This window comes from Hesperophylax consimilis, chromosome 5, assembly GCF_061612785.1.
Source record: "Hesperophylax consimilis isolate HC1 chromosome 5, BYU_Hcon_1.0, whole genome shotgun sequence".
NCBI lineage: Eukaryota > Metazoa > Arthropoda > Insecta > Trichoptera > Limnephilidae > Hesperophylax > Hesperophylax consimilis.
Window position 1 is genome coordinate 30,433,093 of NC_142840.1, and position 27,986 is coordinate 30,461,078.

The 27,986-nt window shown below is 33.5% G+C and overlaps 1 protein-coding gene across 1 annotated transcript; it reads right to left on the reverse strand.

The window, feature by feature from the left end:
• Positions 1–15: 15 nt before the first annotated feature.
• On the reverse strand, positions 16–27,798 carry LOC149423761 (1-acylglycerol-3-phosphate O-acyltransferase Pnpla3-like). Its single transcript, XM_089631796.1, has 9 exons — positions 27,476–27,798; positions 18,380–18,612; positions 15,740–15,928; positions 13,615–13,875; positions 12,103–12,278; positions 8,961–9,131; positions 8,242–8,416; positions 4,856–4,991; positions 16–2,363 (listed from the first exon to the last, which is right to left on the reverse strand). Exons 1-9 carry the CDS (start codon positions 27,633–27,635, stop codon positions 2,152–2,154), a joined length of 1,713 nt encoding a protein of 570 aa, XP_089487922.1. The 5' UTR covers positions 27,636–27,798; the 3' UTR covers positions 16–2,151.
• Between the last annotated feature and the right edge of the window lie 188 nt (positions 27,799–27,986).

Sequence of the window (27,986 nt, forward strand, 5' to 3'; positions counted from 1 at the left end):
GATAAAGGCACGCCACTGAATGGCAGTTTTTATGTTTTCAGTTACACTTGAATGCACATTGGACAAACATACCTTCGTCTCAGAACATTTAAGTAGTGCAAATTTTATTTTTTTAAATTGATTGCTAAAGGGTCAATCCAAGCAGCATAATATGTAACGACTGTGGATATACATACCACAATAGTATGAGATGAGATTATTATGTTAAAGATGGAATCCGGTACAAAATTAAATGGGTATTCAAACTAATTTTTAATTTTTTCAAATAAAAATATTTATTTTTTTAATTAAGAAGTAGATAAATATGACATAAACAAGCTATTATTTGTGCACTGTGTTATAATGTTTCAAATGAAATTACATAAATATAGGTTACAAAATAAGATCTGCCGCAGTTGTCATTGAAATCCTGCTCTTAAATCGAAATATCACAAAATAAAGTTAAAATACTAATCGTTACAGTAAATTTACCTAAAACTAGTTAAAATTATTACATATTCTACATTTTAAATAATCAATCACCAAGTAAAAATATATCACCCTGGACTTCAAACTTAAGCCTGCAGTACTTTTGATTTTGTCTATTTTTTATTGTGAATATAACAGAGATGAGAATAAATTAAAATTATAAGTATATATTTAATAGCTTAAGAATATTTACGCTAAATCTTTTTTGGTATTTGAAAAATAATAAAATTATGACCATGCAATATAAAATAAATAATTATTAACCTTTACAGTGCTAGTCGTTTTAAGGCGAACTATTCCATCAGGCGGCACGTTATGACACAATGTAGTTTTAGTGAAACTTCATGGATCACATGTGCGACATCCGCGTGTGGTTAAAGACTTGAATCAATCACATACGCGACAGTCATGTTAGATCAAGTTAAAATAGCAACACATGGTTACAATATAAAGCATTTCAGAAAGCTAGCTTAATACAAAAATATAATTTATTTAATGGAGCTTAATATATATATCACAACATTTGATGATAGTGTCAACTTTCAGAGATATAGGAGCATTAACAACCAATTGATCAGAATAATTAAAACACAAGTGGTACCGTGTTGCATAATAAATTAAAATTCAGCAAAATGATTTTACTTTTGTGACAGATTAAATACAGTAATGAGGTAAAATAATTTACATGCACATATCTTATTATAACTATAATAATAACAAAAGAATAATTCAATACACATTCTAATACACAAATATATAATACAACATGATTTATTCAACAGGTACCTACTTTGATATGTTATGTGTATGACAACAATCTTTATCATTTTTTTGTATTATTGACTGCCCAGCTTCCGAATCAACTCACACACTTAAAACTCTCAGTATTCAATTAAAATTGTAACAATATATTTTTTTTATCTTCCAAAGACTTTTACAAGCACAATTAATTTTTTTCACTATTCTCAATTCAGTTTTAATTTGTCAATAAATAAAATATGCATACACAGAAAAAAGCACATCTAGGTGCAGATGATATTGTGAGTAATGTCACATTTAGGTAACAAGGACAATAAACTATTAAACTTTCATAATTATCTGTGAAGTCTTAGAATGAATATTTCACTATTAATTAGCTGCTAGTTATTTGTTAGGATTAAAGACCCCACACTCTTCACTATTATGACATTAATCAACCGTAAAATATAGTTATAAAAAATATTGAACTGCCATTCATATTATGAGTCATATTTTATAATGTTACAAAAATATTATATATTTTGCCTAATAACTACTTGTATAGTATGTAATATTATCACTCTGTTTAAAATAAATCTAACTACCAACCTACCTACATTATTTATCACACTCTTTTTTTGGGTTTGCTTTATCATTTTTTATGTTTTCTATGATAAATCTTCAAATACAGTATTATGGATTATGTGAAGTTTATATAAAATTAAGATTAAATTTATGAAAGGAAGCCGAATGGTCAAAAGTAATTCTTGAAGATCTTAAGTATTAATTTATTTAATTTTGGGACCATAAAGAGTACGAAAACTGAAATTATTTTCTCCCCAACTTTTCATACTGGATATAGTTTTATTTGTTAGGGGTCAATTTTCACTGTTTTAACAAAATAACTCAGTCGGGTCTAATAAACAGGGGTAAAGTCAAGTTAAGTCACTGTGAAAATTGGTACATGGTAGGATCTGGACAGGGTATAAAGTTGGATAGAGGCTGGTCCGATTCCGGTCTGTCGGAGTCTTCGATGAGGTGTTGCTGGGAGGAATAAGGCGGAGACCTGGCTCTACCCCATTCGCTTTCCGGGTCGGAGAATATATTCTTGTCATTAATACAGTCTTCAATGGAGTGTTCTGACATTCCTTCCAATTCTGAAATTTATAAATACATTTATATAACACTGGCCTTTTCAAAGCAATCTATACTATCACGCGGAACGTTTTTACAGACTGTGTATGTTTTTGTGAAACTTCATGGAAGGCACATATGCAAGATCCGCGTATGGGGATAGCTTCCGATTAATCACATTTGCGACAGCCCTGTAGATAAGGTTGATTTAAAATTTTAAGATTTAGAAATTTACATTATAGACTTTCATATTAATTTTAATGATTCGGGTCTAAACAATTCAGTATAACGTCAGTTATAAATATCTATCAGATTATAGATTTATTTCAAAATATTCCCGCCTGACGTTCAATTTTTGAAAGCAGATGTAAGACTCTTTCAGAATTTAATATTACAAATGAATGGAATATGAAATTAAAAATGCAATTTTTTTTAATGCACACTACTTTTAAAATCACATTCTGATGTTTTTTTTTTGTAAAGTCTATTTAATTTATACCAACAAACCACTTTATAACAAATAAAAAAAATACATTTAATTAGACAAACGCATTATAAAGGTTATTCTTCTACACAAAATTTTTTTTAATTCGAAATTCGTTAATTCGTAATTCGAAATTTATTTTTGTCCGCGCACGAAATTTGTTCGTGTAATTCGAAAAAATTTGATTTTTGCGAAAATAAATCATAATATTTCGTAAATCTGAATCTAAAAGTCAGCCGTGGCAGTAAAACGCCGAAAAATGTATTTTTACGTGGTTATACATCGTCCTAATTAGTATTATTATTTTGTTAATCTGAATCGATTTACACTGGAATGTCGTATTTTTTCAAATTTATTTCGAATATCCGAGTTTAAAGGGCCGAGAAAATACATTTTACGCGGATATATGTCGTAGTTTTACGAGTTTACGCCAAATATCTGCATTTAAAGGGTCGGCCGCGACGAAACTCGGCCGCGTAATTTCGATTTACGCGTAAATATATCGTATTTTTACTAACTTTACTTCGAATATCCGCGTTGAAAAAATACGGCGTGACGGAAATCGGCCGAAAAATTTCGATCCATGCCGAAATATGACATATTTTTACGAATTTACTTCAAATATCTGAACTTTAAAGGCCAACCGCGACGAAAAAATGCCGACAAAATTCGATTTACGCGGAAATATATCATATTTTTGCGAATTTATTTCGAATATCTGAATTTGAAGAGCTGGCCGCTACGGAATACGGCCGCGAATTCTCGTTTTACGCGGAAATATATCGTATTTTTACGAATTCAAATTTGATATTTGAAATAAAGGGACAGCCGCGACAGAAAATTACCGCGAAATCTCGATTTACGCGGAAATATATCGTATTTTTACGAATATCTCAATTTAAAGGGTAGGCCGCGACCGAAATCGGCAGCGAAATCTCGATTTACGCGTAAATATATAGCATTTTTATGAATTTTTTTCGAATATCTGAATTTGAAGAGCCGGCCGCGACAGAATACGGCCGCGAATCCTCGTTTTACGCGGAAATATATCGTATTTTTACGAATTCAAATTCAGATATTTGAAATGAAGGGCCGGCTGCGACAGAAAATTACCGCGAAATCTTGATTTACGCAGAAATATATCGTATTTTTACAAATATCTCAATTTAAAGCGTTGGCCGCGACCGAAATCGGCAGCGAAATCTCGATTTACGCGTAAATGTATAGCATTTTTATGAATTTATTTAGAATATCTGTATTTGAAGAGCCGGCCGCGACGGAATACGGCCGCGAATCCTCGTTTTACGCGGAAATATATTGTATTTTTACGAATTTAAATTCAGATATTTAAAATAAAGGGCCGGCCGCGACGGTAAATTACCGCGAAATCTCGATTTACGTGGAAATATATTATATTTTTACGAATATCTCAATTTAAAGGGTAGGGCGCGACCGAAATCGGCAGCAAAATCTCGATTTACGCGTAAATATATAGCATTTTTACGAATTTATTGCGAATATCTGAATTTACAGGGCCGGCCGCTACGGTAATCGACCGCGAAAATAAAGAAATAATTGGTATTAATACGAATTTACAACTAAAATACCACCCGGATTTGAAGAGGCGGCCGAGAAAATCGATTTTCGGCATATTTTTTTTTTCATAAAATTTCGAATTACGTGGGAATTCGTTAATTCGAAATTTGATTTTTGATGTCCGCTGGATTTCGAATTAACGAGGTTCTACTGTATTATATTTCTGGCCATAATAGAAAAGGAGATTTTTATTAACAACGTGTATTTTGAGGATGTGTCATTTGGTGACAGAAATAGCTGATTTTTGATGTTTCGTGACAAATACTACATGGCTCGAGTGGTTAAAGGCACGATTCCAGATTTTCTCAGTCAATTGTAAATGTTACTAGTTTTTCATGGTTTTGTTTTATCCACATTGGTTTCCTCCTTATTGAGCAGACGTTTCAGCTAGCCTTACAGTGTCCATCATCATAACAAATTAAATATTATCCTTACCGTTGTCGTAGAAATTAATCTCATCATCTCCCCAGTCATTGTCAAATTCTAATTGCTTATTGAGCTCTCTTTCTGCAGGAGATTGGATGCCCTCCGCATCAGCATCTGTGACATCGTAGATTTCTGTTATCTTGACCTGAAATTAAAAAAAAATCTTATTGTACTTTTTGTTGTTAATTTTTTAATAAAATTGGAAAGACAGCTATTGAATCCACATTCACCATTCAAAATCAATACTTTTTTTGCAAAGCCCATTGAACACAATTGACATCAAAATACCCAGGCTGGCAGAACACAAAAAATATTTGTCAACAATATAAAAAGTGTGCGACTAGTATCTCGTATGAGAGAAACAGTATGAAAGAGAAACAACAATTTAGCAATGTTGTCCAGTCTCTCTTCATCATCCCTGATAGTATTGTGTAAATTACAGTATTACCTATTATTCCGCCATCCCAACATCACATAATAAAATATTAATGTAAAAAGCCATCATACCATTCATCAAAGCCATCATTCGACGGCCGGCATAGTCCAGTGGTAACGCATTGGACTGCCATTCCGAAGGTCGCGAGTTCGAACCCGGCGTGCGCAATAAATTTTATTTGATTAATTTGTGTTATTTCACAATTAATTAATTAAAATAATATATAGTATATTTGAGGCACGTTCCAGAGTGGAAGATACTCTCAGTATCGCCCTGGTGTAAGACCACCATTCAGAATTGAAACGTTGCTCCAAATGGCTTTAGCCGTGTTTAGTGACTAGATCTGAATAGCCAGGTACTTCCCCACCTTCCTCTTTCCCTTCCCCACTTACCTTCAGCCTCACAACATCCCCCAATTGGGGATGCCATAGTCTCACTGGCTCCAGACGGGAGCAGTTGGGACTCTTGTGAGGTATTCACTATAAAAATAAAAATAAATACCAAAGGCAAAGACATTGCCTTTACAATCAATATAAACACTGAGGCGGCAGTCAAACTCGCAACCTCTCTATTTAACCCTTCCGCACCGGAGGGGGGTATACATAACCCCCAAACAAGAGTTTTGTGAGATATTTATCTGTCTTACATCATCACATACTCTATGATTTAGAAAAACTATTCGGTAAAAAATTTGATCCGGTTACTATTTTTTAAGATATTGTACAATATCTACCCAATTCCCACGAAATTACTCTCCCCTCTCCACTGGAATCCCCATTACTCATTTTAATTCCTTGCCGCGAGTGCAGATGAAAAAATGCATTTCACTGGAAAGGGTTAATAATACAATTTTTTTTGCACTACTTAATGATTGACCGCTGGGCGATGTCCGGTTAAAACGGAAGGTATAACAAAAAAATAGAAAGTAATATCTGAATGTTACTGGAAAGGGCAAAAGGAATATTAAGGTTAAACGCAACGCTCGTTGTATTCTACGTGTTCACAGATGGCGTTAATTAATTAATTTTGTTTAAATACGCTTTTGCAAGGTATTGCTTTACAATATTAAGACAAATCATTTGTTTGCGCCCGTATATACGCAATATTTTTTTTTTTTTTTTTTATAGTGAATACCTCACAAGAGTCCCAACTGCTCCCGTCTGGAGCCAGTGAGACTATGGCATCCCCAATTGGGGGATGTTGTGAGGCTGAAGGTAAGTGGGGAAAGGAAAGAGGAAGGTGGGGAAGTACCTGGCTATTCAGATCTAGTCACTAAACACGGCTAAAGCCATTTGGAGCAACGTTTCAATTCTGAATGGTGGTCTTACACCAGGGCGATACTGGTAGTATCTTCCACTCTGGAACGTGCCGCAAATATACTATATATTATTTTAATTAATTAATTGTGAAATAACACAAATTAATCAAATAAAATTTATTTGCGCACGCCGGGTTCGAACCCGCGACCTTCGGAATGGCAGTCCAATGCGTTACCACTGGACTATGCCGGCCGTCAAAATATGAATATGAATCAATAGTTTTGTTCGTTTAAAGACTTAATTCTTTCGAGAAAGGCATACAAATACAATATTGTACCGATGATTCAATCCAATATTGTATTCGTATGCCTTTCTCGATAGAATTGAGTTTTTATGTGGACTAAACTATTTATTCAAATTCATATTGCGTATATGCGGGCGCAAACAAATAATTTGTCTTAATACTGTAAAGCAATACCTTGCAAAAAGTTAATTTTGATCAAATTAATTAATTACGCCATCTATGAACACGTAGAATATAACGAGCGTCGCGTTTAACCGCGACACGAACGCTCTGCAATATATGGGCACCCTTGTGACCCCCCTCTTCAGGTGATAAATGATTTTTACCTTCAGGTACGTAAATGTTAAAGTAAATGCTTAGGTCATAACTGCTTGGATTTCAATAAGTAATACATAATACTAAATAATTTCTTATCAGATGTAAAAAGACGACAAAGCCATTGTGATATTATATTATTACAAAATAAACTTTGAACAAAGGCACGGGGGATTTAGAGTTTGAACTCTCAGCTTGATTAGTTGATGAGACATCTCATCGCGACTTGATTCCATTAAGTGACATGTTTCAACATTTATCAGATTACATTATTAACAAGCTTCAAATCGTATGATTCTTTAAAATTGCGTCACATTTAAATATATGTAATTAAAATTAAGCTCACAAGATGATTGCCATTAATGTTCTGTTGAAATATTTTTCAGTTTTTCCACTAGTCATAAATGGCACTTTCTTAATAAGAAGTGTGTACATATTTATTAATTATCAACACCCTGATGGGGTTATATACGAGATTTTTTTATAAATTGTAGATTAAAACAATCGAAGCAATTAGCGATTTTGTAATAATTAAGGGTTAATTATTAACCGTCAATAGACCGGTCAGTGGCTGAGTTGGCATCGTGTTTGGGTCCCACCCAGGCGTATGTTCACTTCCCCAGCTTGCTAAGTCCTCCATCATGACACAAACAATATTTTCCGCTTACTGTGGTGGTAGTAGGAGATTTTTAAATATTGTAATAATAATTTTAATATCGTAACCCGGGAATGTTTATCTTTCTTTAAAAAAAAAAAGGTCTGGTTATGTCAATGTGAGTTCTTTGTTGGTCAACAAACCCCTTCTGGTCACGTGGTTTGCCTCCAGCTCCAGATAAATTATATCCAGATTTAGTGTTAGGCAAGTCTATCATTTCGAATGTCTATGAACTTACCCCATTTTAATTTGAGTAAATAACAGTTATAAATTAAAAATAAATAGTTTTTACTTGTTGCAACATGTTTTAGGAACGCAATTAATTAATTCAGTGTAAAACTTCGGAATTGAATGATCATGTGTATTTATATCATCAAACTGAATTGATTCATTCTATCTTTTGCCTCAATATAAACATTTTCATACCTTGTTATTGCTGTCAGTGTAGTAAAAGGCCATGAGTGCATCATGTTGCGTAGTCACGTGGAGGATTTGCTCAAACGTATCATCATCTAAGGGCAAATTTTCTTCCACTCCAAGATTAGAAGTGCTCTTCTCCGCTTCTGCAATTCCTAGCCTTGATACAGTCGAGTGAGATCTCCTATTAAAACAAAAAATCCATGAATATTTAATCTTTTTTTTAATTCTCGAAAAAAATTACGAATATGAAGGTATTCATGTTGAAGAATACATTTTCCATAACATAATTTAACATGTGCCATTTTCGATTTGCCGCCAAAACGTAATGTTCGCTTTATTCGTGAATTCGGCGGCGTTGACAACATTGCCGGGCGACGTTGGTGACAGCCTTCTTACCAAGCATTGGCTTTTCTATGTCATAATGACGTTGTAGCCAGTTGGAACCGTTTCAGAATGTGCTGTTTAGATGGTTTTAAAATCAATAATTGTGATTGAAAATATTTAAATTAAACACTTGTGAAAATATCCCATTGGATGATCTGGATATAAATAATTTAAGAGCTCAATTAAATCAATCAACTCAAATATGATCCAGATTGATTAGCTTTAGAATTGGAGTCTGAGATAAGAATTCTTCCCGAAGGAATTTGGTGATCTGTGTTTCTGTGGGAGTGGAAAAAAGTTGCAGTACTTTTAAAATGATTTTTTTTTTTTTTTTTACTTACTTTGTAAGGGGGGGATGGTGTGGGTGATGGTAGGAGTCGGCACTTTGCTTCTGGGGGTAGTTGTGAGGGTTGGAGGCTTTCTGCGAGTACACCATCTCTTGTGCTTGACGCACAAGAATGCGACAGACCGCCCAGAGCGATAGGGTCATTTTAGGTTTGCAGGCTAGTATCCTAAAAACAAAAATAAATTTAAAAAATTACAAAAATAAATACTGCAACTAATAAATAAAAATAAAAACCACAGTTGATATTATAGGAGGTAATATGAAAATAAATCTTTAAGAATTAATGTTGAAATCGAAAAGCAGTAAAAAAAAATTACACCAAACCATATGTTCCAAACCTTTTTCAATCACAACCCCCTTTTCTAAAAGCCAGATGAAATGCGGCAGCCGTATGTTTGAAAAAGGCAAATTTCGATACATATTATAATCATATATGTACATATAACATCAGGATACCGATTAAAAATTAAAATTGCACTAAAGTCAATATGTATTTCTCTTAGTTTACTGTTTAGATTTGACAGCTTTGTCGCAAAGGGGATTATGAAAGCTGACACTGAAAACATTATGCGAAAGTATGTGGTCGGACGGAAGGATGTGGAAAAGACAAAACTCAATAGAAAGAAGGTGCAAAAATGTGTGCGAGCTACCCTTTTCTTTCACCTGCTTCTGCACTCATACAATATAAGTTATTTTAGTCAACACTGTTTGAATTACTTTGCTGTGAATCTATTGTTGCATGATTACCACTTATATAGTGATAGCGGTAACTATCCGACATCCTTAGAAATAAATTCACAATTTTTTAATGTACGGTAGAAATCCTGTAATAATTTCAATAGAAGCCGAATGCCTGAAGTTGACAATAGTTTTACATCTTTCGAGGAAAATGGCCAATTATAACTAAAGTGCAGATGCGTTCACATCATGTTTTTATTTATGTATTACATTAACTCCACACAGGAGGCCCGGAAGAAAATTTTTTCCCTCAGGGCCTATATCATATTTGGGGATGCTGTGTGGAGGGTCTTTTTGAGAAGAGGAAGGAGTGAATATGGACCTTGAAGTGACCCATGTTGTAGGAGGGAGGAAACACAGAGGCCCGCAAATCATTCCACGGCCAAACTGTTGAACTCAACGAGTCGTAGAAACGATCCATTCTTCGTGACAAGTGTGAACAGTGTACAAATGTTGGGCGCGCGTTAACTGATAACTGAACGATGTGATAAGTAATAAACTATTTCATTTTATCTCATTCTTGATAACTTAACTGAAATATTAGTAAACTTGTGATTACAACATTGAAACCTTGCACATATTTGTTAAGGTTACTGATTATTACATGTGATAATGTTTATTTTTTGTTTTGGTCAATATCAGCTGTAAGCTTTTATCACTATGATGTGTACAAACTTTATGTCGATAACTAATAATCTGTATATAATAATCTTAACAACTTCATTTTTGCATATTAAAAATATTTAGCTTTGTACTTCTTCAGCATGTCTTTGATGAAAGCATTAAATCAATACATAGACACAATAATTCTCACAAGTACTTTAGTATATAGAGAATGTACACATTGACAGATTGATAAAATGAACACATGTTTATCATTTACAAATATGTATTTTCAGCTGTGATGTAGAAATATAAATAATGTATACACTAAGCTTATCATTTGTAGTTTCTTAATATTTTAACAAAGAAATTGATAGATTTATGACAAAGCCCGTAACGTATATTATCATAATATGTATTATGTTTTCATCGGTAAGCCTGCAACACAATGAAAAGATTGTGACTATGATAAGGCTTTTTTAATATTGAAACATACTGCAGTTGAACGACACAAAGGCTATACACGTCAATGTGAATTATGTCGATATTTTAGATTGGAGCAAAGTACAAAACAAATACAGAGGTACAGGGTTCAGTACCAGTACAGACAAACACCAGCTTATATTGTTGTAATTCTACACTAAAAAATAAGATTATTCAAAGAGTTTGTATCCTAATTTTTTTTATGATGAAAATGTTTTATATTGAAAGGTTTATTAACTACATTAAAACGAGTTTTTCGATAGCTCCAAAAATGACAAAGTTTAGAGCTTTCAAAGTCTTGGAATGGCAGTACTGCAGTACAGTGACATAACACACTTTTCAACCGGCTAACAAAAGGAACATTTTGGTAGTTTAACCTTCGGTACTATTCGGTATTTTCCAAAAATCCAAAAAGTTCTGTCCTCAGCGATTACATACGTTTGTAAAAAATTAAATTTCACTGTAGAAGATGACATGATTGTAGCTTAAGACACATCACGGAATAAACAATACCTAATATAGACAAAAAATAGCAGGTCACTGAATATGTATGAAAATTTTTTGCAATACAGAATAACCTGAACCACCCACAACACATCACTGTCACAAAAGCCTAGGCAACACATTTCTGTTTAAGATTTTTACCTCTTTCTATAGCTCACGTGGTTTCCACATCCGTGACGAGAGATCACAACATTGGATACGACCCTGTATTGGAGAGTATGAGTCTCAATTGAACCACCAATTAAACTAAACATACAAGGACCTTCATTTAGCAAACAATTTCAAACAAATAATAGATTTGTTGGAAATTAAGACAGATAATCAACTCTGCGAATTCACCACCGCCAAAAGTCAAGCCGAAAACTATTTACAGCAGATAATTTTACATTGGTAGAAATAAAAACCAACAATGGCAACAAAACACTAAAGTGCAAAATCTCAGCGGCACTTGAACAGTTTTCAACTGTATTAGTAGGAAAAAATTATTTGACGGCTAATATTTTTATGCAAGTAAATCAATTTTTTTTAAAGCATTTCTTGACTTTTGTTAAAAATGAATTATAACTTACGCAGGGATGGATTCACGTTGATAAAATACAGATTGGGAACATAATATTTAGTTCAATGCACATCATGTAAAAAATATTGACACAATTTTAATCAAACGTTTACTCATGATTATTGGAGTTTAGGATTGCTCAATCTGTCATATCTAGGACAATCAAACACCTACACATCAAAATGTAAAACAATGGAGTTATGAAAAGTGGTTCAGTGACCTGAGAAATAGTTACGACAGTATTACTTACTTTGTGAATGTGGCATAGACAATATCAACGGGTAGTGTGCAAGGGAGGGACAGGAGAGAGAGGAGCTTCATGCTGCGATGTTTAAACACCCAGTTCATCAGGCCTTGGTTTGCGGAATCTATGGCATTCTGGAAAACAGTGATCACAGTGTCCGGCAAATTGGCAACCAGTGCTTCCTGCAATCATAATTATAATCAAATATACTATTTTACTCTGCTGCAACAATTTGTGTACCTAATTATAAACAAACTGTAACAGAGATAATGGACAGTAATGTGTAATTTGAAACATGGCGCGTGGCAGATAACTCTAATGAATGTTTGCATTGATATTCTAAATAAAATTAGACAAACAATCATGGTGGTCGCCTATCAGGAAACAAACATGTAAAACATATTCTTTGAAAATAAGAAGATTCAGGAATTGAAATATGTAATAATAGTAATATTATTTGTTATCATATAGCAAATAATCATCAGTTTAACCCAATTTAAAGAAGAATAAAAACATTTTATATTTATATTATTCGTATTACTGGGTCTTTGTTTAGTATAAGATGAATATTGTTTTACAATTTTACAATGATAATTTTCTAAACTTGATATTTTATTTTGTTTATCAATTTTATTGTAGATAAACTTGATTGCGAACAATGCTTGAAATTATTATGAGTAGATCTGAGTCACAAATATTGAAGTTTTATTTTATATTGTATCAAAATATCAATTCTATAAAGATTAATGACATTAACAAATAATTAAGTTATTACTAATAGAGTAGATACTGATAACAAACCGCTAGAAACATATTTATTAGTTATTTTGACTGTGCACATAATTGTACATTCCTAATTTGTGCTAAAAAGAGTTCTTTCTTCACAATATAAAAGTAATTTTTATAACTTTCTGATCTAAGGAATAATTTTTTTCTCAATATTTTAGAGAAAACTAAGAGACTATGGACAGGTTGTTTCACGGAATTGTTAATTAACGGAATTGTTATTATCCAAGTACTGTGAATCAACCGACCTATGATAAAGTAATAACAGAACATGAATAGAACTGGAATTTCAACTCTGAAATTTGCTGAATTGTTAAAATTCTGTGAACTTGTCCTAAGAGAATTTTGTGAATAAATTTCGCTTTCCCCGATAAATTAGGAATTATCGTGTAATTTTTTGTACTTTTATAAGAAAACATTGTCAGACAAGGAATCTACATCACAGAAATTTCTACATCACATTTTACAAAAAGCGTAAGATGGAGACTAGTTTCACTGTAAATAAAGAATTATTAGCATTTTTAAAATGAACTTAGCTCGTAATAAAATTTGACACAAAGTCCGCAAATTTTTAATAATATTATTTTTATCACGTTACATAAAAAATATTCACAATAAATGCAAATTACTTTTTATCACAAGCTCAAAGTTTATAAAAATTTAATCCAAAGTCTATCACGTTTCAAAAGGCGAAATGATGCATTAATGAACAATAGCAATGACAAATCTCACCTGTCTGTGATGTTTGCATTCAACGCACTCTGGGTCATAGTCCACTGATTCGTCGAGGGCTTCTTGTATTTGGAATGTGGATTGGACCGCGAGACAGCGGGTGCACGAGATTAGGTTGTTTCTATGGAGGAAGCGGAGCGCGTCGTCGAACCCTTGCTTACACATGTTGCTTAATACTTCTGGTTTTGGGGGGAACAGGATTCGGGTAAATCGGTTGATATTCTGTTTTGATAGTTCGATACTTGTGTTGGCCACGTTCACCTAGAAAAACACGGAATATACACATTACATTTCTTTCGTTATAACTACAAAAAATATTAATCTTATTATGAGATCATATTATTTTTCATCCTAATTTCTGTTTACATACATCTGTGATTATTATTACACAAAACAATGTCATTAGGCTTTGTGCTTTGCGGGAAGCAATCTAATATATAAATATAAAGGAGAGAGTCTGTTTGTGGCAGGCAGGCGGATGGCGTGGATTTGATTTGTATACAAATCTACAGTTTTATTCAGAGATTGATGAAATTTTGCACACTCGACCTTTAAAACATGAGGAAGGTCACTGTCTATGTGAGATTTTGAAAAACCACCCCATCCCCTTTTCGCGGCTGACCATTTAAATTCAGATATTTGATGTAAAAATAAGACTAATTTCTGCTTAAATCGAATTTTCTAGGACGATTTTCGTCACGCTGTCCTTTTAAATTCAGATATTTGAAGTCATTTCGTAAAAATACGATATATTTCCGCGGGAATCGTAATTTTGCGGTCGATTTCCGACGCGGCTGGCCCTCTAAATTCAGATATTCAAAATAAATTCGTAAAATTAAGATGCATTTACACGTAAATCGTAATTTTGCAGCCGATTTCCGCCGCGGCCGACCCTTTAAATTCAGATATTTGGTGTAAAAATACGACATATTTCCGCTTATTTTCTCTTCTCTTCAAACTTGGATATTCACTTTTCAGTATTTTACCGCCACGGCTGTCTTTGAGATTCATATTTTCGCAAAAATCGATTTTTTTCGAATTACACGAAAAAAATTTCGTGCCCGGACAGTAATAAATTTCGAATTAAAAAACCATTTTCATGGAAAAAAATTTCTGGAGATATTTTTTTGGCGAAAATTACAAATTACGCGTTTTTAATTAGAATTATCGGTGTTTGAATTAACGCGGTAGAATTAACGAGTTTCTACTGTATTGCTTTTCTTTCGTGGTCTGTTGCACTGTAAAAAAAACTGACAACCACAAACGGGCATGGGCCTAGTAGCCTGGTGCTCAAATAATCAAAACAATGTAATAAAAGTATTATATACTGAAAAATTAACAGCTTAAAAGGAAAACATATCACTGATGATCGTACTCTTCCTTCTCACACATCAAAAATGAAAAGACTGAAGGTACTGGCAGGGCCGGCACTGAGCCAAACGGCGCCTGTTTTAGATATTATCAGCGCCTTGGCATGTCGGTTGCCCTGAATGGACTGCTCAAATTGCGTCTACACAGGGCCGGCTCTCGATACTAGAACAATGACGTCACGTCTCTCTGAGACTACTATAGAATATGTAAGGGTAAATACTTATCACAGTGAATATTTAATATGGAAGAAAATGTTGATAGGAGTCTAATCAACCAAAAAATAGGTCATAAGATATAATTACTGCGGTATCTGTTCGTTGTTTGTAAATTTTATTTATACATAAAAAATTATTTGCTAAAAAAAAGTTTTGTGTAAGTACAATATTTTATGTACATCGGAGCATTTATTTCTCATTATCCCCAAAATAATTTAGAAATAGTCAATGGTGTAAGGTGTAAGGCATCTTCTAAAAAAATTTGTGCTAAAAATCAATTTTGTAAAATTGGAGGTTTAACAGCCCGGTGATAATAAATCAGTATAAAGTATATAGCTACAAGCTAATGTAGATTAGAGATTGAAGTGAGGAAGAAGTGTTGAATAACATTGATTATTACCATCGCATGATTTCTGACGCACATCTGTCGAATGTCCTTCAAATTGTACGCATGAGAAACATGTTTGGTAACAGTTGATAAACTGAAGAAATTAAACAAACAATAAGATAAGTCGGATAAGTAAAAAGCATTAACTTACGTGAAACAGTTGTGAACTGAGGTCCCGGGGGCAAATGTCACTCTCTCCGCAGAAAGGGCTAACTGTTATGGTGTTCTCGTCAAGAATGGGTAAATTGTCACTGAAGCCTCCGTCCATGTAGCGGATACCATGGAATCTCGGTGGCAGTAATCCGGAGAACACAGGGATGAAGCAGGACGCCAGCAGAGCCTAAATCAAATACATAAATATGAATAATAATAATTTCACTAATGAATCATTTTTGATTGACAGAAATAAAAATAATAATATAAAAAACAGAGGGGTGGTACGAAATGTGCAAGCACACGAAAGAGGCTTCAGGATGGATCTTTAGTTCAGAGAAAAACACACTCAACTAACCATCACGCCATTTCGCCGCAGATAGACCATCGCACATCTCTATCTTGGCACATACTGCTTGCTTCAATCACTCCTTGTCTCATACACGCCTATTCTGACTCTTGACATGGCCCGACTCAAGTATTTGATTAACTTGATCTTGCTTTGTCTTACTAGTACGTCCCCGACAACTTCTACCATTCACTTTTACGTCACATATTCTTCACACATTCCTTTATTCGTTCATTACCTGCATTTAAAAATTTAAAAAAATTACTCTTGTGAATGCCGCACAAGAGTCTCAACTACTCCCGACTGTCTGGAGTCAGTGAGACTATGCCATCCCCAATTGGGGTATGTTGTGAGGTTGAAGAGAGTGAGGAGGGGTAGGAGATGAGGAAGAGGAAGGTGGGGGAGTACCCGGCTATTCATCAAATACAGCAAAAGTCATTTCAAGCAATGTTTCAATTCTGAATCTACGTACTTTTCTTAATCCTATTAATTACACTTACATCAGCCTTGCATTCTTTTCAAAGCTCCACATTAACTTTGCAATAAGAAATATGATGTACAAGCGAAACAATATTATTATTTCTCTACTACTGAGATATGTATCATTTTATTCACACTTCAAGGTTAAGGCAATGATTATGAACACTATAGATCGATTATTATTTGACTTTGTGAATATTCCATATAATATGTTAAATTGCAAACCTATTCAAATAGAAATTGATAATATCTTGTCAGATAAAAAGCCATTACACAATATTGAGCAGATTATTTAATCAATCATTTAAATGTGAAGTACATCAGGATTCAATAAGAAATAGATTGATTTTCTTTCATTGTGCATTTGCGCACTATTAGGGATACCTTAGAAGTTGCAAGGAACATTTATAAATGAAAAAGATGTAATTATAATAGTCCTGGGTCGATCGATCATTTTACACGATCCGGGTCGAAAACGACCCACTGGCGAAGTGATCGGGTACTTTTAAAAAATGTCATAGATAGATCGATATGGCACCACCATGTCGACGTAGACCATAGATGTATAAATTGCGTAGATCGGGCAACTCGAGTCTCATTCTTGCGACACAGAAATAAAGATAAAATTAATCCTGAGGTAGTGCATGCTTTGTAGAATCATTGGGCCAAGATAGATCGATGAGTAAAAAATAGTTTTCTATGAAATACAAAAAACATGTTCGCAATTATAGCAATATCGCTTTCCCGTCACGGTATATAGATAGATATGCCATATGCTAATGTACATGTATAATATTTTGAAATTCATTTTTAGAGGACACTTAATGGCTAGGGCCATCAAGATTAATAAAAGATAGCACAATTAATGTGTAATCTTAAAAGTTCAATAACTTGTTTGAATAGAGGTTTCGACGACCTCTGTGGCTGAGCAGTTAAGATCCTTGGCTCTGATCCGGAGGTAGCGGGTACGAATCCTGGTGTGAGCAAAATTTCATATGTATTATTTTGAATAATAATATGATTGCAGCACATTTCAGAGCGATAGATACCTACAGGATTGCTCTAGTGACGACAATTCAGATTTAAAACATTGTTTGAAATGGCTTTAGCCTTGTTAATAGACCAAATCTGAAAAGCCAGCTACTTCACAGCCTTCCGCTACTCCTCTAAATTTTTAAACCTATAATATGGAATAAGCAGTGAAATCTATGTGGATTCATTGGCCATCACTCGAGTGGATAAGTTATGAAAAAATTCACATTGTTTCTTTAAATGCTACTTAACTCATACGTCAAGAGATTTTGGCTCCGTTTCATTAAATACTAGTGGACCCTGCAATGCTTTGCTATTGCTAATGTCTTTCTCAGGCGTCTCCAACTTCTTCCACCATTCACTACTGTATACCACAATGTTACCGTTAAAAAACTACATTACATTGACTATAATTCGACTGCCTATCTCATTCCGGTGCAGAGATATTGCGTTAAGTAATCCTCGGACGTTCCCGACTTCTTCTACTATTCAAACCAAAAACTAAACTTCTCTAAACGCTCCTGGCACTAATAAGAACAAACTTATATTATTTATATCTTTCAAACCATCTTCAGTAATCTTATTTTTCTTTTTGAACAGAGAATTAACCATTTTAACATACAGTGATCGTATGATATAATGAACAGAACATGCTGAATAGGTTAGGTTAGGTATGGTTTTTTTCAATGTTCTGTTTTGTCATGTAACCATATCATACACTGCCTCATGTCAATCATGAAAGAAAGATAAATAAAATAAAGGAACAAGGATACTAACCTGCAGGAGATCTTCCTTGCTGCTGAACTGCGAGACGATGACGTTCTTCCCGTCATAGACCCTGGTGAGTGAGATGTGCAGCTTGCCGCTGACCCTGATGTGCGCGTCGTCGGGCAGGAAGCGCGCTAACCCCTCCAGCAGCACGTTCTGGACATTGAAAGAGGGGCTGAAGGGGCCCAGGGAGCCGGCGCGCGCCTTGCTGACCACACCCAGCACGTCGCTCGTGATATCGCCTATCACAAATATATATTCAATATCATTTAAAAGTCATATCGATTCTATTGAGAAAGTTCAACACAAAGAAAAATGGAAAGTTTTGGGCCCTCCCTTCAATAGAAATAATATATACGAAATATTGTTTTTGAAGGGTTTTATTGAAATTTTTATTTATTATTATTATGTGCATCTATATAAAAAGTTTTACATATTTTTTTTGACTTTGCCTGTCTCACTAGGAAATCCTGTGCCGAGACAGACTAGTTTACAAATATTTTATAATTTAAAATAAAGTACATTTTTCAATAAAGTAAAAATATTTGACAAAAATTTTCAGGTTTGGTATTTTTTCAGTGGTAACAATAATGAGATAGAGGATTATATTTGGGTGAGGTGACTAATTATTGCACAACCTTTTTCGATGATCCATTGTTTGACCAGGATTTTGTATTTGTTAATATTATTCGATTTTCTTGTTTTTTCAGGTAGGTTATTGTATATTTTAGACGCAATGTGTTTGAAATTTTATTTATCAAAGGTTGTGTTTGTTTTAGGTGTTTGTATGAGTTCTTTGGTTTTGTGCCTGGTGTTTACAATATTTTGGGTATTTTCATAAAATGTATGTGTTTTATTTTTAAACAGATGAGTTAAGATAGTTTTTGTGTAAATTTGTTGAATATCTAATACATGGAATTTGTAGAATATATCTGCAGTACTTGTTTCTAAGGGAACTTTAAGAATAACTTTCATAATTCATTTTTGTGCCTTCGATAATGAATCTATAGCTGATAGTGTTGCACCTCCCCATGCGATTATTCAATACTCAATGATAGATTGACAAAGAGAGTAATAAACAATTTTCATAGATTTGGAGTCTAGTATGTTTCTAATGTTTTTGAAGAAATAAATAAGTTTTCTAAGTTTATTCGTGATAAGTAGGCAAAGTGTATTCCACTTAAGATATTGATCAAATGTAAGACCAAGGTATTTGATATGGTCCATTCGATTTAGGCAAGGACATTGACAGAATGTATCGTGAGTACAAGAACATTCATGTACTTTTATTTCAACATCTTGATTAGGTTGGCCAACGATATTCATACTAAAAGTAATGTATTTTGTTTTGGAAGTATTTAGTGCAAGAGAGTTAATATCTAGCCATTTTTTAACAGAGTTAATTGATTTCTCAGCCATTTTGTATGCGTTTAACCAAGTGTCTGATTGAATGAGTAGCACAGTATCGTCAGCAAAACTTACAATTTTTCCATCTATCATTAAGTTACAAAGATTGTTTATGTAGATGAGAAACAAAGTTGGTCCTAAGACGCTTCCTTGGGGAATTCCGTAGGTTATAGGGAGGGGTTGGCTGAATTTGTTTTCGATTTTGACACTTTGGGTTCGATTAGTTAAGTAACTTTGAAGAAATTCTAGGTCTTTCCCTCTTATACCAATGGCATTTAGTTTATTAATAAGAATGTCAAGGGAGATAGTATCAAAAGCTTTTGAGAGGTCTAGGAAGATGGAAATGCATTTTTTTCCCTTATCTAAATTTGAAACAAGAAAGTCTGTAACAGCAATAATAGCATCGGCAGTGCTCTTATTTGACCGAAAACCAAATTGTTTTTAGGAGAGTAGCTGCTTGCTTTCCAAAAATGATTTCAGTTGTTTGTTCATTTTTTTTTCAACTACTTTCGAGAGTGAGAGTATTGTTATGGGCCTGTAATTGTTAGGACGGGTTGTTTTGGAGAATTTGAACAATTCATCAAATTTCAACATTCATTATCAAGTTCTGTGAAAGATTTTTTCAAGTTCTGTTTTTATATCAGTTCTGTCAAGCTACTCGCCTATAATGATATAATAACAGAATTTGAATAGGACTTTCACAGAACCCGGAAATGAAGGTTTAAATTTGATGAATTGTTGAAATTCTCCGAAACAACTTGTCCTTAATGTCCACTTTTAGACCACTTTTGTATATGGGTATGATGAGTCCTTGCTTTAATTGTTTAGGGAAAATTCCCTGTGTTATGCTGAGGTTAATTATGTAAGTGAGAGGTTCCAATAGTTCATGAACAAGTGTCTTGAGTAAGTTTACGGTGATGCCATCCATACCGGCGGACTTTGTGTCTTTCAATGAGTTAATTGTATCCTTAATATCGTCATATGTAACTGTTTCAGATTTAAATTGTTTAGAAAAGGGTTTATGTGTTTTTTCCAATTAGAATTTGGGGAGGACATTTTGTTTGCTCATTTTTTCCCGACATTAGTGAAAAAGTCATTGGCATGGTTATATACTGTAAATGCGGTAAAGTAATAGATGCGAGAATATATTTAAAAAAACTCTATAATTGTACATTCTAAAACTAGTGGTTCTGTGAACAGTAGACCTTGCGTCCAAAAAAGTATCTTCTAATTTTCTCTTTTTTTAATAAATCAAAACCCAAAATTTTCCCTAAAATCTTATGATTGTAAGTAGGTCATACCTACTAATTAATCATAAAACATATATTTCAGACCACATTTTTTAAAAATTTCAAATAAGGAATTATTCAATTTTTAAAGAAATGACAATTCTTCTTCAAACATTCTTTAAGCAGGTAGGTACCGTAATATGGAAAAAAAAATGCGAATATGGAAGTCAAAATACACACGATTTCACATTTGAAAAGAAAATCATTATTGAACCATCAAAACGACCACCATCTTGAACTGAAAACGGAATGTACTAACAAATTTATAGACAGACAAAATGCAAAATCGTAGTGCAAAACATGTACATTGTGTGTTTTTGTGCTCCGGACACCGTGTATATCCTTCAAAACCAGATATTGATATATTTTGTATCAATAGTAAAGAAAGGTTCTAGCACTGGTTAGAATCCTCTCATTCACTTACAATGAACACTTGTAGCAAGTAGATGCGTTTGTGTATTTGTGTGGAAGTATTTTCACCAGAGACGGAAATGATGAAATGGCTTTGTGATGGTGACCAGATCTGAAGAGCCAGGTACTTCCCAACCTTCCACATCCCCGCTTCCTTGAGCCTCACAACATACCCAAATTGGAGAATCCATAGTCCATCTGGCTCCAAGACTCTGTTATTATTATTCGCAAAAATCAGTATTGTGAATAAATTTTAAGATTTACAGTGTTTATTCAGTCGGAATTGAATGTAATAATGATTTTAAAATTCCTTAGAATAGCAAATATGTAAATATTTATTCAAACGATTTAATATTGTTTATTTAGTCAAAGACGCACACAAATAATTATAATGGTAGTGATAATTTTTTGGCACTCATTTGTTTATTCAATACAAATATGTACATTTGTCTCCATTAGAGGGTGTGTCTTGTAGAGTAGAGAGCAGGTTCTCAAACTTTTGACTGCCTCGATTCATCTATGTTTAATGAAGGCGGAAATATGAAATTCATCTAAAAATTATGCTCCATGCATAATTCGTAAGGCCCTTGCACCACATGCGATATTTTGGCATTATCCTGGCAAATGTGTACATTAGGGGACCATTCTTCTCTTGCAAAAGAAAAAAAAACGTTAATAATAACATTCATTATAATGTGAACATCGCACAAGAGTCCAAACGTGACCAGATCTTACCTACGTACTTCCCGACATTCCTCTCCCCATCTCCTTCCCCTCCCACTTCCTTCATAACATACCTAATTGGGGTGCCATAGTTCCAATGGTTTCAGGCACTTGTGCAATATTTAAATTTAAATAAATGAATGTTTCCCAAATATGAATAATATTTATTTTCTGAGCGTAGCAAAGTCACCTTTTTACCATTTTCATTTTGTCGGTCTTTAAATTTGTTTGTACATCCCGTTTTTGGTTCAAGATGTTAGCCTTTTAAATGGTTCAGTAAAGATTATTTTTGAAATGTGAAATTATTATGTTTATTTGAACTCTTATTTGCATTTTTTTCAATATTATGGTACCTACTAGTCAAGTACCTATCTCAAGTCAAAAAATGTTGTACAAAATCGGGTCTAAATGTGACGTAGATTCACCAGTTTCCCGCCTGTACTGCAAGTTTCCAGACTTTGTCTATATTGCTGATATAATATTATATTGTGAAGGTATTGGAAAGAATAATCCAATATAATCCGTTTTTAAAAGGTTTAAATTTTATAGTAGGTTAGGTTAGGTTTATTTGACGTGTGAGATTCCAGTAGGTGTAATTCTGGCAGTGTAATTGGTACGTGAAATTCACGCTTGTGCAATTTTGTCATCAACCCCTCAGAAGTAGCTTTAAACAATTGGATCACTAATAGGAATTAAGATAAATATTATTTAAAAGATGAATGATCCTTTTACAATAATCTTTTGATGAACCTCTCACATGTGACGTCGCATTTCTGGCCTTTAAACGGACCTGATAAAAATATGCTTTGCGCACTTTCATTGCGTTACATAATATTTAGATTTTGATGATATTTTCAAGTGCTGCTATCTATTTCTACTTGAGGCTCTCAGCACCAGAGGGGCTCGAGTGCCATCCAACCAAACAATCAATTTGCATTCATTGAGAAAACGCTTTTGTTAGGTATCATGTTTTTGTATTTTTTGGGTTTACCTTGAATCGTAGCAAAAATGATTTATTATAATTTTTTTACAGCATTCATAAAATTTAAAAAGAAATAGAAAAGTAAATTCTTTGTACCTACTTAAATGGTACTTAAGACACTCTGATTCTGATCACCTCAATTGTTATATTATCCAAAAGATGTTAATTTATCTCCATTTTTATCCAAAGAATGTTATCTCAATATTAAGTTTCTCTAATTACAGGTTCATTAGCAACATTTTCTTAATTTCTAATAATTACGGGTTCATTAGCAAAATTTTCTTCTTTTTTTCTAATTAAGGTTCATTAGTAAATTTTATTTACATTAGAAATGTTTTTCTCAGACCATACACTCTACGAGTCCAATCCATCCAAACATTCCTTTCTTAATCTTGTTCATTATTTGCATATTGAGTAAAATATAAAATATAAACATCTAAATGTTGCGAAGGTTGAAGATGTGTTCAGTGTTAAAAGTAAACCATGTAATATTTTATAATAGATTTATTACAGCAAGGATTATTTAAAGCATCGATGACACGGAGCTAAATTACGAGCTGCTAGTCGACGAGTCTACAAGCTAGCGAGTAAGCGAGTTAGCGAGTGTCGATGACACACAAAACTTTCCACTCGCTCAGTAGCGAACTAGCTAGCGAGTTGGAATCACGTGTTATTTTGCGTGACGTGTTGTTTGCATTCTATCGTTTATTTTTTTAAGTTGAAAAATCAAGTGGAACACGCGTGATATTACAGAGTTTCTCAACATCTACGAACAATACCCTATTTTATGGAATATAAAAGACAAAGAGTATTGTAACACAAAAGTAAAGGATGAAATTTTCAAATACCTCTTAATTAAACTTAACGAAAAACAACTAACTGTCGGTATGGATGTGAAGCAACTGAAGACAAAAATAAAATCAATAAAAGACGTATACAGACAAGAAATAAATAAAATTGAAAAATCCAAGTTTTCGTTGTAAATCCTTCTTGATAGCATAAGCTAAGATAACTACTGCCGCGCGAACTACTTCCGTTGACATTTTTTGCTGACTGCCAAAACGCAAAGATACTCGCAACTAGTTACTAGCAGCGATGATGACACACGGCTAGTTAACTAGCTTATAAGCCAACACGCCAGCGAATGGCGAGTAAATTAGCCCGTCTTTCTATTTTACTCGCTGCTTTTTTACAATCGGACAGTCAACTAGCAGATTGTAAAAAAGCCGATGACACGGGGCTAGTTTACAAGCTGCTAGCGAACTCGCTGGCTTGTAGCTTGTAAACTAGCCCCGTGTCATCGATGCTTTAGTAATAGCGGCGCGAAAGGAGTAAGTTATTTATTTAGCGCGTTAAAACGTAGCGCGTAGTAGACTGACTGAATACCTTCCCGCTGTCGCTTATATGAAGTGCCAATACGATTCAAGTTGCACCTAAGAACATTCTAGTTGCTATGGCTACAAACATTGCCACCCGTAACGCTGAGCAACAGCCGAAATTTCCAGTATGTTCTATGAGGGCCTAGGTACCTTAGCGCTTGACACTGTGTGCTAAGTAGTACTTGACACCGTCCGACTCGATTAGTGGCGTACCTCTACAAGTTTGTTTTTCTTCTTTTCTCTAATTACAGGTTCATTAGCAACATTTTGGGAGCAATAAGGACTCTTGAGGGCTATCCACCTTTAAAAAAAACTGTGGCAAAAACCATTTCATGGCAAGATCATTAATCATCATTGCGTCATCATTTAATTTTTATCTATTTCTGATAACCAGGATGGACTTTAAGAACACATGACAGGAAAAAACTTAACACTTCAAAATAATCTCACGGGTTTAACATTATACAATACAATACTCTTAGAGAGATAAATATTATCAATGTTTTCATAAAGATTAACTGCATGTTATCACACGATAAGCTTTCATTGTTTTAAATACCTGATACTATAAAATCTGAATTAAAAACTAGCTACCTTATTGCTAATCAAATTGCAACTACAGATCATCTAAAAGCTTAAACTTAGACAGTTTAAGCTTTTAGATATGACAAATATAAAAAATAAAAAAATAAGTGTCATATAATCATTTTTTCCGGATCTCTACATTTTTAACATGGTTTTATCACACATACACCTCAGGGATCTCAAATTTAAAGCATTCGGTCTATTTTTATCCTTCCTCGCCTTTTCCATGCGTCACTACTGACATAAAAAAAATTGCCATGTAATATTGTATCCCAGGCTAAGCATATTTTTTAATTTGCAAAGTCACAAAACTCTGAGCCAATTTTGAACTGTTTTGAAATGGGGCAACTCACAACAATGCAAACTTGCATTTTCAGTACTGACCTTTATTACTTTTCAAATCAACTAAAGGACAGACTTCATTAACGTTTGGACAATTCCGAATCTCGGTAATAATTTTGTTTAATAATTAAATAATACTTTTAAAAAAAAACACAGTGTCCTCGCTCTGATTATAAATATTGACTGGGTGGCATTTATAAATGCTAACTGAAGGTCAATAGTTAAATCCCGTCAAAGGCTTCTACTTAATCCTATTTAGCACGAGGGACATAGACTTATCAACACGTGGGATTCTGGTACGTTCCACAAATTATTTTCTATTTTTAACAATGAACTTCTTGTTATTATTTTATAATAGACTTTTCTTAATATTGAAGATAGCCTTAAAACAGTAATAAAAATAAGATAACTTTACTATTTACTACAATACAATTAGAAAAAATCAATTAATTTATGGCGAATTAATTAAAAAAAAGCATATTTAAAAAAAATTAAACAAATTTGTTTTTAATTTCCGACTTCCCCACGGGAAAAACTAAACCCTTGCACACTTTTCCACAAATGATCATCTAGTCAATCCACATTATTCAAGTGCATTATACAAAGCAAAATAAATACAAGAACAACACGTCAAATCACCAGAGATCAAATGGGAAAATAATTCACCGACTCCAGATATTTTCATATCAGAGGGTTCGGCTAGGTAGAACTTCGGTAAATATTTACCTACGACTACCGTTTTTACTACTACAAAAAATTGCCCCTTTAATAACGCCTGCTCGCGTCCCCTTTAGAGTTATATCCCAGTTTTCAAGTAGTTTGTGGGCTACGCTAGGTTTGTATAGACTGGTTTGTGATTTAATTCTACCTAATCCAACCTAACCTAACATGTACGGAATATTTTCTCAAACGGTAGTCGTAGGTAAATAATTACCAGAACTTCTAATTGGACCTATAATTCCTACTGATCCCTCAATTTAAATATTTAAAAAATCTTCCGTAAACCTACATGTATTTAAAATGACATTGCATTTTTATATATAAATTCTTTGACAGATCTAATATGCCTAAATTTTGAATGAGAAAGGTAGGTATAATGCCAGTAGTCGAAATAAAAAATGGTAATATTTTTATAGTCTGAGAATGCCAAATTCTTTTAATTTCATTTCCTAAATGTGTGTATTTTATATCAAATTATTATTAAGGTTGAAATATGTCACCTCAACATTTTACGTTTATTTAATTCAGAGATTTTATAATAAAAATAAAAACACTTTTAATTTCATCAAAAAGGATAAATTAACTATACAGAATTCTATGAATTGAACCTATGACCACTTCCTTGCTGTGGAAGAGGTCTGTCCAATTAGCTAACCTGGATTCGATTCCTTGATGCGACTGAATCTTTTTCTGTCTTTTCTGTTTTACATCTTTTGTTTAAGCTTTGGTAATATTGTCTTCAATGCTTACATATTACAATTTGTGGTTTAACTTATTCCACCAAAAAAAATTATACGGTTTTCTTATTTTTTCCATGTTATAAATACTCAATTTTTAAATGTTTTTGAAGATATACATTTGGAATGAACTTCATATTCTTTCAAAATAATAAAAAAACACCTACTAAAAGAAAGTAACTATGCTTTACAGCATCTACCAATTCAAAAAAGTTTACCAGCTTGAAGAGTGAAGCGATTTATGCCCAGGGATTATAAAATAGAAAGTAGAATTTTTAATAATAAGTGAAAGTAAAAGCAGTAAGTAATTTGATGAGAAAGTGGTGGCGGCAAAAGTAATCCGCGCGTAATTACTAAGTAATTATCACAAAAAAGCGGTAGTGTGGATTATCAATAAACATTGTTATTATAATTACGTCACTGATTTCAAACATGACATGACGCTTGTTTGCGACCTAAGGAAGGTTACTAAACAAAGAAATGTGGAAGAGTACAAATAGTTTCAGCTCGTAACATAACATGTATCTTACCTAAAGGAAGATCGCAAAGCAAGCAACATGCTGATATGGCTCCAGCCGAGGCCCCCGATATCTTGTCCAGCAGCAAATGTGGGGCATATTTTCTAAAACACACTGACACTCCGACGTGATAAATTCCGAGGAAACCACAGCCTGCGAATGATAGATTCATATTATTATTGTCAAGTTAGAACACAATCACTAATCACTTCCTAGAGCACTGAGCACTCCGCACTGTACGAATGAATTCTGACAACTTCGTCGATCTGAAAGGCGACGAATTATTATAAATAATCAAACGTCGACGAGGACTGGCAAAATGTAAACAGCTGATAAAGAGTGATAAGCATGTATGTGATAAGGTATAGGGGGGATAGCATAAATATACCACTCTCGTATAGGATAACTGTCAGAGCAGTGATGCCACATTCCAAAAAGGAAAACCCTGTTTCAGGTAAAAACGGTTTTATTCTAACTCAAAATATGGGAATTCATCATATGAATTTTCAGAACAAATTTATTC